The sequence below is a fragment of the Phalacrocorax aristotelis genome, chromosome 2 (genome assembly GCF_949628215.1).
Source record: "Phalacrocorax aristotelis chromosome 2, bGulAri2.1, whole genome shotgun sequence".
In the NCBI taxonomy this organism is placed as follows: Eukaryota; Metazoa; Chordata; class Aves; order Suliformes; family Phalacrocoracidae; genus Phalacrocorax; species Phalacrocorax aristotelis.
The window spans coordinates 151,851,329-151,864,037 of record NC_134277.1 but is presented as its reverse complement, the minus strand read 5'-3'; the positions used below and the strand labels follow the sequence as shown (position 1 = coordinate 151,864,037).

The 12,709-nt window shown below is 38.9% G+C and overlaps 1 protein-coding gene across 4 annotated transcripts in view; it reads left to right on the top strand.

Annotated features, from left to right (window-relative positions):
- Positions 1 to 12,709, top strand: part of TRPS1 (transcriptional repressor GATA binding 1) — a 222,415-nt gene that overhangs the window by 55,047 nt on the left and 154,659 nt on the right. For 3 of the 4 annotated variants that reach the window (XM_075085637.1, XM_075085634.1, XM_075085635.1), the window contains exons 4-5: positions 443 to 1,572; positions 9,495 to 10,098. In XM_075085637.1, coding sequence (XP_074941738.1) covers positions 443 to 1,572; positions 9,495 to 10,098 — 1,734 coding nt within the window. The remainder of the gene's footprint in view (positions 1 to 442; positions 1,573 to 9,494; positions 10,099 to 12,709) is intronic. The other variant, XM_075085638.1, reaches the window with a different exon arrangement.

Here is a 12,709-nt window from a genome sequence, read left to right as displayed (position 1 = left end):
GGACCTGTTCTTTTGTTCCATACCTGGTATAGACTGCCAGCAAAGTTTCCTGTCAAAGTTTCAGGGGTATGGGAACTGATTATTGGATGTACTATCAATGCCATGATTTAGCGATTCAGGGAAGGAAGGAGTAGTTGTATCAGGGAATGCTGAGTTAAGATCACGTTGAGTATGTGTGCCTCAGTTTCCCCCAAAAATACATTTATTATTCATCTGGAATATATATTCAGCTATGTGAAACATTTCAAAATCTTCAGCAACAAATGCTAAATACATGAGGGTATGTGTATGATATCTCACTACATTAGTACAAATGAAAATGGTGGTGATGGTTGATGAAAGAGGCTTATGAATGAATTGCTCTTTCTTTCTTTTTTTTTCCTTCCTTGCTATTTGAATAAATATACAGTGGAGCTAAAATGAGCTTATTCTTTATTCACAGGTTACTTTAGGTGGAACCTTTATTGGAATTGGGCGGAAAACTCCAGATTGCCAAGGCAACACCAAGTACTTCCGCTGCAAATTCTGCAATTTCACCTACATGGGCAACTCCTCCACTGAACTAGAGCAACACTTCTTACAGACTCACCCAAACAAAATGAAAGCAGCCCTTCCCTCCTCTGATTCTGGTAAAACTTCAGAGAAAAACTCCAATAAATCCAGTCCTACTCTTCGACCATGTGATTCTGGAGACTTGGGGAAGTGGCAAGACAGAATCACTGTAAAAGCAGGAGATGATACACCAGTTGGATACTCGGTGCCCATCAAGCCAATAGATTCCTCTAGACAAAATGGTACCGATACAACCAGTTACTACTGGTGTAAATTTTGCAGTTTCAGCTGTGAATCGTCCAGCTCATTGAAACTATTAGAACATTACAGCAAACAGCATGGGGGAAGCCAGGCAGGAAGCCTTCACCCAGATCTGAATGATAAGCTTTCTAGGGGATCTGTCATTAACCAGAATGATCTAGCCAAAAATGCAGATGGGGAGTTAGTGACAAAGACAGAAAAGGGTGCGAGTGTGGCAAAAAAGAAAGACTTGACTAGCAAAGGAGCAGAGGACAGCATGGTGACAAGCTACAACTGTCAGTTCTGTGACTTTAGGTACTCAAAGAGCCATGGTCCAGATGTAATAGTGGTGGGCCCACTTCTCCGTCACTATCAGCAGCTACACAACATTCATAAATGTACCATTAAGCACTGTCAGTTCTGTCCCCGAGGCCTCTGCAGCCCAGAAAAGCACCTTGGAGAAATTACTTATCCATTTGCTTGCAGAAAAAGTAATTGTTCCCACTGTGCTCTCTTGCTTTTGCACCTGTCTCCAGGGGTGACAGGAAGCTCTAGAGTCAAACACCAGTGCCATCAGTGCTCATTCTCCACTCCCGACGTGGATGTTCTCCTGCTCCACTATGAGAATGCACATGAAGCCCAAGCGTCTGATGTCAAACCAGAAACAAACGCCCTGCCAGGGGCAGAGGGGCCGCTGACGCTCAAGGAGAACAAAGAACACTCATGTACCAAATGTGACTTTACCACCCAGGTGGAAGAAGAGATTTCCCGACACTACAGGTACAGTGAAGTTTCAAATGCTTAATGATAGGAGCCCAAACAAACAGCCCTCCCTTAGTTCCTTAATTAAATGTCACCGTTCCCCAGACATTTGAGGAAACTTGAAATCAAAATATGAATGCATATAGATATAAATCTTTACAGCCAGAGTCCAATCCAACATCCACTTTGTTTTGGAAAACCACCAACTAAGTCAGTGGATTTAATTATACATTTAAACCTGTGCAAAGAAGAGGGAGATTTGGATTTGTGTGCAGATGCTGAAGTTCTAACATATTTGAGGTTTGGTCAAGTATTTTCCACCCAGAATCGTTTAGGTACTATTTTAGTTTAGGCTTTTTACCAGAAAGCTGGTATCTTCATTCAGTAGGGGAACACAAATGGCTTTACTTTCCAAGATAGACTATGAATCCTTTCATGCTCCGTAACAGTGCTTCAATGTACTACCTTTTTGTAGTATTTTCCATTCCCAAGTCCAGCAATGCAATAATTAGTTTAAGAGCATTCCACTGCTGTTTTGGTGTTGGTTTCACACTGGGAGCAGACACTCTTTTGTCTGTTGATGTCATCCCCCAAGATCCTTTTGCAGATGCTTATTTTCATGTTGCTGGTTTACAGTGTCATTCTATTTATTTTAAATGCTAATGTTCCTATTTGGAGGTGGATGCAGCCAGTCTCCTGACTCAGTCTGACACAATGTCATGGTGGCAGCCAACTCCCTGCTAAACTTCTTGGGTCAGTTCCTGGGCTGTTGTAAACTGGCAGTCCAGTTTACATCAGAGGCGGAGCTGGCTCTTAGGCTTTGTGAAGAGCAACAGTTATGTGCTGCTGCAAAAGCGATGTTAAATATTAGAAAATCATGCTGAATATGTTAATAGTTAAGGCTAATGCGTCAACAACAACGGAAAACTCAGTATCTATCTCATCTAAAAGATCTTTGCATGGAAGCCAGCTAGAATGAAGACAAAAGAAGATGCATTTTCAAAGCTAAAGCTTTGTTAAAAGCTCAAGAAACTGTGCCACGTTTAATAGATTCCAAGACATCCAAAATTAACAAAGGCAGACTGGGGCATGATACTTTAATAGAGATTAAAGCTGGGGGCATCCAAATGTTGCCCAACAGAGGGCTGCATTGGCAATGTATCAGGAGTCTATTTAAGAAAAAAAAAAAAAAAAAAAAAAAAAAGAGCAGATTGCTCATCTTTAATTTGGAGCTAGGGCCCACGGAGGATTCAGGTCCCAGCATGCAGTGCCCCATTTTTGATCCAAGTGGGCCTGAGGGATGTTGTGCGGATTAATTAGTTAATGTTTGTAAACTGCTTTGAAGATGAAAAGTGGTATCTAAGTTCCAAGCATTATTATAGCAGCTTTGAGCCATGCTGTAGAACTCCATAGGCAGCACTTTGTCCGCCGCTGGGGCATGGCATGATCTTTTTTTAGTGGTTAAATAACTGGAAGATTGAAATGGCTCCTTGACTGAAAAAAACCACTTTTATTTTGCTGCAGCTGGTAATTTAAGTTTTAACAAGCACGCCTAGTTAAAACCTTTTTCCTAAGGAAAGGAGAAGCCATGACTTTCAAAATTAAGTGCTAAGTCTGAGACGGGGTAGCAGTAGCTTCTCCTCTGGAGGACTCAGCACCCTGTGGCTCTGGCAGTTGTCACAGGGAACTGCGCTTTGGAAAATCAAGAGATACACTTAGGTGTTGGAATCTCAACTCATTTGTCTAAAATTAAGCTATTCTGTTTAAGACACTGGAACAATATATTTTGTTAAACCTTCAATCTGTGACAGTATTGAGTACTCTGAGGATGTTGTATAATTAACACGAAGTACAACATCCCCATAACTGCCAACTTCTTTCCGTTTCTCCTGCCCGCCCCCCTTTTTAAATGTGAGTTTTATTTCTTTTCTACGTGTACTGCTGCTGTTTTCCCCCACTGTGCATCTTCTCTGAAATCACAGAAGTTAGTTCACTTTGTGGTAGGTGCTCCGTAATGGCAAACACCAGCAGGTTTTATTGCTTTTCCATGCATAACATAGTTTTCACTCTATTAAACTAAAACAAATGGAAAGAGAGACTTTGGGGGGCATTATAGCTTCTATTTTTATTATTGTTAACAGGCCTCTTTTTAATAGAAGTTCTGCATGCATCGGATATGTATTTTCTTCCCCTTTTTGTATTTTATGAACTAAAGATACTGAATAGTTCAGATTTAAAAAAGGAGAACATCTATAAAACAGTATTGTTAGGGGGTTATGTGACACACAGAAACATGCTGATGTGGAGTCAGATCACATCCTAGCTGGCCTTTTCTGTAGCTTCGTCAGAGTTTTATCTCAATAAAGCCATTATGTATTTCTGATGTATTTAAAATGCTATACATGTACATATATATTTAAAACCTGTCCATTTATATAATAAGTTGCTGAATGGATCTAATGGTAAACATAATACTAAGTGTTAATGTGGTGGCAGAAAGTGTTCTGCCATCCACATATTTAAGTTTACCCTTGACAATCTGTGAGTATGAGAGCTGGCTTTAGACTTTACTTCCATATTTTGGTGCATGTATTTTTTGTCTGCATTTTTGATTATTTTCGTTTTTAAGTTACATGCCTGAACAGCATCCTTAATTTCTTTTTTATTTTGGTTCCTTTTGGCTCTACATCTACAATTTCTCTGTGTCTGCTAGATAAAAATGTTCTGTGTCCCAATATTATTCCTTTTCAGCCATGTATTTGGAACAGTATTAGAATTTGCAAAAGTGGTTGTCTCCAAGTTTTCTGTCTGTAGAAACATGTACTTATACCTAACACTCATTCAGTATTTCTTGACATGTTATTTGAGAGCTGTTCAGTTAAATTTGAAGTTAATGAATCACATGGCTCTTGAGTTTACTTGTATTTAAACCTCACTAAAATGTGCTTACTCAAATAAATCCCCAGAAGGTTTATTGGCCTCCGTTTTCTACTAATTCTGCTACTACTCATTTTCCATTATACCTCTGAGGAATCAGGTACTCTTCATGTTCATTGCGATGCTCAGTTTTTGCTCAAAACTGTCTGGTATTCTGATGAGCTAACAGATGCCAACACTTGTAATTTAGATAAAAATCATACTGAGTATTTGGGGAAATTTTGCGTGTCGGATCTCTTAGTCTAGGGATTATTTTCCTGCTTGCTCCAAAACAATTCTTAAATCCTAGTTTTTTTCTTAAAAATGAAAGATGCTTCTTGCAGAAGTGTGGGTTGTTTTTTTTTTTTAATTTTGCTAAAAGATGTGGGAGAACAGTGCATTTTCTCATTATTCAAAAATTTGAATTTTTCATGTAAAACTTTGGTAAAAAACTTTGACAGAAAGCATTTGATCAGTACTAGTAGTAATTAAAAATGCTATGCTGAAAAATGCTCTAAGCTTCTTTTAAAAAAAGTATAGGGTAGTGACTGATTAAACGACTGCAAAATATAAAAATAAAATAGACTCAAATGAAATATAAGCTTTGGCAATCATGTAGAATAATTTTTCTAGTAAACAGATTATTATGAAAATGTGGATGGCAGCAGTTACGTAGGGTTCTTTTTAGAAATTAGTTTTGTGTTAATTTCCAATTAAATAATTCCTTACCTCTTAAAGATAAATGGAGTAGAGGGGTAAAAGGCAGAGGGGGACTCGGGGCTCGTCCCTCCCCAGCGCCAGGGCTGCACGTGGGGACAGGGTGTCAGGACAGGGGTGTCGGGGCTGCCCCCTCGCACTGTCAGGCAGCAGAAGCTGGAGCAGGGTCTTAGATGTGCAGCTTATGGAAATGTGGAGCCTTTGGGACACTCCCCAGAGAAGCCAACCGAGGGCAAAAGTGTAAATTGAGGCCCACCAGCTCCGATTTTCTCGGCAGAGCAGGAGCCTTCACTCACTGAACAATAGCAGCAGCTGTGGGGACCTTTTCCATCCTCCTGACACCTTAATTCACTGCTCTGAACTTGTTTGCTCTTGCCAATGGCTTTTGCTCTCCTTTCATCTCAGCCTTGCTCTCTGCTCTGCCCGTTCTCCTCCCCTTTCTGACCCTCTGCTGAATTCTCTTGCTTGCTTTCTTTGCTGTCTTTCCTTCTGAATATTTTCTGCTCCCCACAAGCCTGAGTACAGCACCCATCCCAAAAGTAAACTTTCTTATAAGCCTGTTTCTTAATGAGAAATACTAGTAATTATTATATTCATAATGAAATTCAAAACATGCAAAGAGAATGGAAGTGATATGACAGCCATACTTCATCCAGAATATTTTCTATGCCCTAGAGCCTAGGAATGTCTTCAGGTAATTTAAAAAAAAAAAATTACTTGTTTTGTAGAGGATGGTGTTTTGTAATACTTCAGACTAGTTAGAAGTATTTCAACAAGACTTAATTAACAACTGGCTAGTGACAGGAGTATCACAGCCTATTAGAAAGCTCAAATAAAGAATATTAAATCCATCAAAAAACCCCATCTAATCTCTCCAACTTCAGCATTTTGCAGGGGAAAATTCTTATATCTTGCAGCACCCAATTCAGGTACATTTTGGTACAAATAAATAACGATAGGATTTTATTAAGTTGTCAGAACGTAATAGTGCCACCAAGGTTTGGCCCGAATTCCATGACATTTAATCTTGGGATTGGGCCATAAATGTTTTAATGTCCATGAATAATCAGGTCTTTGATTTATTTTGGAGTGAAAATAATAATGCTAAGTGACATCAATGGATGGGAAGACATTGCCATCCCAACACCACATTCAAGATAATCCCAGTTAATGGCTTGAACCTGCTGTTAGTTTGCTTGAGTGGTGTAAAAGCAAGATCACAAAAGGGAGAATGCTGTTTCCTTCTTCATTTACATCGCTTTCTTCCATAACTGAGATTTTCCTCAAACATCTCTCCTTTGATCCACTGTATACCAATACACTGTATTGCACCTGATGAATTCAGAGTTTCAGGTGGTGTAACCGTGGTTTAGCTGTAAAGTGTAACTTTCAGGTAATGCACAGGAGTGCTTATTGTGTACTTTTCAAATTGGAATTTTAAAAATTTTGTTGCTTAGCTTTGGGGAGCTTTGTGCACAAATCTAGGTGTAACTTGGGCCTTTAGAAACATGGGGTAGGTTTAAATTCTAGTTTAAAAAGAAATCAAACATTGCCGACTTGTTTCCTTGATTGCTATCAGGGTGGGGTGAAAACAGTCAGAGATGAAAACATTTTCTTTTTATGCCTTGTTCTGGGAAAGAAAAAATGTCCAACTTTCAAAAGTTCTCTAATAGCTGATGATAGTTACTATTTTTTTATTTAAGACGGTGACTTACACTGGGCAGTTCCAAACTTTAGCTTATTTTTCGGAGCTTGGGGATGGAACAAGATACAGGACAAACCCATGTGAAGTATGAAGATTTATAATGTCGATGGCAGAGATTACTTTTTAATGCATACTAGAAAAGTATATGTCCTGAAAAAAACCACCCTGCTGGGTTACTATCTACCCAAATCAGTCCTTGTCTTTTCCATATCACAGTGCCTATCACAGTCTCACAGAAAAAATGAAGGAATGCTTATATGACTCTCTTTGAATCAATTGTAAATAATTTAAAGGAACAAACCTTTAATGTAATAAAGGTGATTTTAGCTGGGCCTCAGCCATGTAGTTACAACTGCATCTAATATTCGGCATTTATTTGTGGCCTCAGAAGTGTGGTACTGCTCCTGTGGTGTATATCGCTCCTGATCAAAAACATTTAGCCAGCGTGGAAGGGAGAAAAAAAAAAACAGATAAGTTAGGCAGAAAAAGATCAGCTGTTTGGAGGTGTGATATCTGTAGATGAGAGCCAAGTTAGGAAAGGGGGTTAGCTATTGAAATAGCCAAGTTAAACAAGAGACACTTAGGGCTAAGTAGCCTCCCAAAGGATTGATAAATTTTCACATGGGGAGTGTATGTGGTTGAGCCATTAGCCCCAAATGGTGTCTTGTTTAACTTGGCTTTTAAGATAACTAGCCCCTGTCTAACTTGGACTTCCCTGATGGTATCCCACCTTTACAGGGCTGACCCTCTTTATAACTTGGCTTTTTGTGTTTGTAAAATGGTTTTGATCAGATAGCACTCTCTCTCTCTCTCTTTTTTTTTTTTGTTCTTTTTTGTTTCAGGAGAGAATTAAGCTTGGTTTAGAAACAAATTAAGTTGCAAGAGAGAATATATTAGTGTCGCATTGAGAGACAAGCTGATTTTAATAAAACACAATTGTAGAATGAAGAAAAAGGAACACAGCCAGAACAGGATTTTAACCCACAGCTTGCTCTCCCACAAGTAGATTTTGTTGCCGTAAGGCTATGTGGAGAATAGCTGACTCTATTTTTTGCATAACTGAACGAGCCCATCTAGTCCCTTAAAGTTAATATAAATACAGAAAATGACAAAAAGAAAACTGATATTGCACAAGGGCTAAAAAGCTTGAATCTGAATGTGTACTCATGTGTGCGTGCTGACACAATTGCAAGAAAATCAGACAATGTAAATAACATATGGTTTGTTTTTCCAACTAAAGAAAAAGAAGGAAGACAAAGGGGTTTAATAAGTTTGGCAAGTTGTCCCTGCTAAACTGTAATACTCTAAAAGGGACATTTTGTATATCATTCCAGTTCTACAGATGCACCAAGAGCCAAATCCTGCTCTTACCGAAGTCAATGGGAGTTTTGCCATTGACTTCACTGAGACTAAGATTTGGCCTCAGAAGAATTAATTCTAACCGTTGGAGTTGTCAGGGCAGTAACAGATTTCTCGTACAAGTTTTGTCCTGTGTGGATAGCGAAAGGCTCGTTTTTTAGCTTGGCTAAAGATGCTGTTGTGACTGTGAATGCCTGGGGTGTGGATGTGTGAGTGTGTCTGTAGGGAGAAGCTTTTGCAGAGTTATGTACAGTTTGATGAAGGGCAGGGACAGTATTTTACTCTGCACTGGGACGAGGCCGGGCGCAGCGGGGCCTGGAGCCTCATGGAGGGCTCTGACCGCTCCTGTGCTATAAACAATTATCCATAATAGCATTAGAGAGCTCATAAACAGTGTTCTGTTCCTATGATAGATACAGTAAATGGGTAGCATGTTGTTCTCATGTAGCAACATATGCTTTACATAATTTAGTAATGCAATAGTTTATATAAGGTTTTAGAATAAAACCAGGAAGGCGCGTTATTCTACACTGCTCCACAGCTCGTACCCAAGCATTTCTGTATTTGACAGGAAAACACATCATGTACTGACACAGCCAACTATTTTGCTTTTTCTTTAGAGCAGCATCTTTTGAAGTTATGTTAAAAAGTCCATAAAGAGCAAATAAGTACTGTCTGTTGGGTACAACCTTCTGTCCTTTGGTGTATTCTTATTTGTAAGTTAAGCAGAGCTCCCTTCAAAATCATCTTTGTCGACCAAAAGTATATTAAATTGGTAGAAAACAAAGAAATTTAAGCATTTGAACTTTCTAGCATAGATATATGTTGTACAAGGTGGTTTTTTATACGAAGTGGTTTTTTATACAAAGAAAACTATCATTTTCTAACTATTTTTGTTTGAAAAAAATGTGTTACTTCAGTGTTTCTACCACAATAGAAAGTGAAAAGTGTATTGCAGCACACTGAAGAGGAAAAAACACAAAATCCCAGTGAAAATTATATGAAGTTTAGAATAGTGCAGCGGAGTGTGAATGAGCAATATGAGGTCATTGCAAAACATGGGGGAAAAAAACAGCAGGATTTTTTTCCCATATTGTATAAGACACCAAAGTAAACCTGCTTGCCTTAGAGGGACTCGTACTGTAAGTTCCATTTATTTTCTTCATCTGGGTAGGTAGAACCACTGTGAGAGGGAAGGCTGAGGGGAGGCTCTCACATTAATACACTCCTCATTTTCTTCCAGGAGAGTACACAACTGCTACAAATGCCGTCAGTGCAGCTTCACAGCTGTTGACACTCAGTCACTACTAGAGCACTTCAACACTGTGCACTGTCAGGAGATGGACGTCACTACAGCCAATGGGGAGGACAGTCATGGCGTTTCATCTATCAAGGAGGAGCCAAAAATTGACCTCAAGGTCTACAGTCTGATTAATCCGGACCCCAAAATGGGGGAGGCTGTATCTGACAGCACAGTGAAGAGGGAAAAGATAGAAGATAAGGAAGTGCTCAAGGAGAAAGGTTGGACTGACAGTCCCAGTGACGATCTTCGCAACGTGACCTGGAGAGGAACAGACATTTTGAGGGGGAGCCCGTCATACACACAAACCAGTCTAGGCTTATTGACCCCAGTGTCTGTTGGCCAAGAGCAGCCAAAGCCTTTAAGGGATAGTCCAAACGTAGAAGCTGCCCATCTTGCACGGCCCATTTACGGCTTGGCGGTGGAGAGCAAGGGCTTCCTGCAGGGCGTGCCGGCCGGAGCGGCGGAGAAAGCCGGACAGCTCACCCAGCCCTACCCTGGATCCGGGGACAGCAAGACAAAGGACGAATCACAGTCCTTATTACGGGTAGGAAGCTCTTTCTTTATTTTTTTTTCTCGCTTTTTATGACTACATGTCTGTTATATTTAATTAGGCATGCAAATGATTTCTTCAGTTCCAGAGTAATGTGGTTGCATTTTTTTTCATGCATGGAAAAAAAATAAAGACAAGGCTTAAAGACTCAAACTTGTAGAGCTAAACTGGCAGCTAAATGTTCCGAAGTGTTTGCATAAACCAATGTATATATTGATGTAGTATGAGTACACAAGTGCTTCTGCTTTTGCTGTTTAGCTCTGATTGAATTTTCTTTAATCATTCCTGCTAATTGTGCAGGTTGATGATGCATTTGAAGAAGGAAGGTTTAGAACCCCAGAAGGCTGCACATCTGTTACACTAAAACAACTAATCACCTCTTAAATTTTGTGGTGGTGTGACAGTTCACACTTAAGCAAGATTTTACATTATTAAATATCTAAGAATATGAAACCTGAGTTAAATATTAATAAAAAGTAACCTCTTTTTTTTTTGCAAAGCAACATAATTATATATCAATTTTGACACTTGTCTGGTTGCCTTGGAAGCAAAAGAAAAAGAAAAAAGAGAAAAAGAAGGAGCTTGGGTGGTAAGAAAAAGAGAATATTTGTCACACCAGATAATATCAATTCTGTCTTCTTTTTTTTAAACAAAAGGACCTGTATATAAGGCACTTCCCCTTCCATCAAGGTATGCTTTTCCCACTGTAGAGAAATCTGAGGTTAGAAAAACTCTCAAATACTGATGAGCTGAACAGGGAGACAAATAAATGCCTTTTGCCTGGAGTCATTGCTGTATGTTTTCAGGTGCTGCTCCCTGTCTGAACTTCTAGAAACTTGTTACAGGTGCGGTCAGTCCGCAAACAAACCTCACTAGAATGGAAGAGTTGATCAGCTATTTTTCTTTATTGTCTTCTATAAGAACATTTATAACCATAGCATCCATTACTGTAAGAGTGAACAACATGCCAGAAGAAGACAAAAGGCAAGATAAATATGTTATTCCATGGTCTGATGAGATTGTACATAGGTATATCTGTCTCTGTATAAAAGTCTTACAAGCTCTTTTTAAATTAAGTCAGTGGTCTTAAAAATATTGCAGTTATTCTAATTATATAACAATGTGTCTGTCACTTAAAGCCTGCATGCAGTTTAGGGGGACCAGTCTTTTGTACCTTACCGGTCATGTATACTTACTGTTGTCAGATTTTAAGTGTATGAGAAGCAGTTATGGTTTGACAGGTTCCCTGTTGCAAACCTGGGCGTGTGCTCACTGTGAATGGCAGGATTATATTTCTCTCCTCCCTTTGAAAATACGTATAAAAATATATACATATATCCAGCTAGCAGTAGAATTCATGCTGTGCATATGATGCTAGTCACATTCGGCTTCAGTTGTCATAGTGGCTCTTACCAGTGCACAGACATATTGACCAGAGGAGGCCAATTTCTACACACAACGTTTCTATTGTGGTTTATATGAATACAAATAATTTCAATTTATTTTTTGACTACTAAAGAATGAAAAAACCTAAACAAAAGTCTGCAAAGGGATGTGGTAGTATGCAGAATCACCTTTATAAAGGTCTAAATTTGCTTGGTAGCTGGAGCCTAAAATCTTAGTAAGCGGTTATACTAGCAGTTTTAGCCCTTGGTGAATATAGAAGGGGAAACTACACTGGCTGCTTGTTATGCCCTTTTTTAAAATAAATTCAGACACTTTTTAAAAGTCTTTATGCAAAAGCATTAATATATTTTTTCCCCCCAAATGAGTGTTTTTGTCACTTCGGAAATATTTTGATCACTTCTGGATATTCAGAAATATGAAGTTCCTGTAATTTCCATGGTTTTCTGGGGGAAAAAAAAAGGTCTTATTTTTGTATATTAACAGTGTACATAAATTAGTTCCATGCATTTTTAAATGTATACAACTCAACTTTGCTTTTATAAGGTTTGTAAAAGAATTTATTAGCGGATTAGGTCTATACTGGCTTGTGAAACCACACCAACACCCTTCAAAGTGGAATTACTTTTGTGTACACCTTTAGCTGCTTTGCTCTTTGAACTCTGTTGTGCCAAGGACTTGTTTGTCTGGGTCTTTTCCTTAGTTCTAATATTTTAATTTTCACTTTTCTTCTTTGAAAATCGGGCAAGTTGCCTTTGTCAGTTTGAAGTATTTAAAAAAAAGGGAAGGAGGTTAACTTTCTACATCTGCTGAACAGAGTCCCTAATCATGTATATTTCATCACTATTGATGGATAGAGGAAAATAGTGAGATTTCAAACTTCTTGAAGGTAAGGGATGATCTGAAGGATAGGAGATGGTGGAAGATGAAGGAGTGTGATTCCATGAGTGATATTAATTCCCTATTCCCCTGGATCTGTGAAAAAGATCATAGAAACCTAACTCCTTTATATTGCTCTTGATTTAGTTTTCTGTAGACAGAGTTACGAGATTCAGTACTGGAGCCAGGAAGAAAGAAGTGTGATGGTCAGATTGACCAGTGGGAACTTAGTGTCGGGTATTATCTGACATATGTTTTATGTACGCCTGGAAGCTCACTTGGCGCAGATAGAGTTAGAAATCGTTTAGAAAAGAACTTCCCT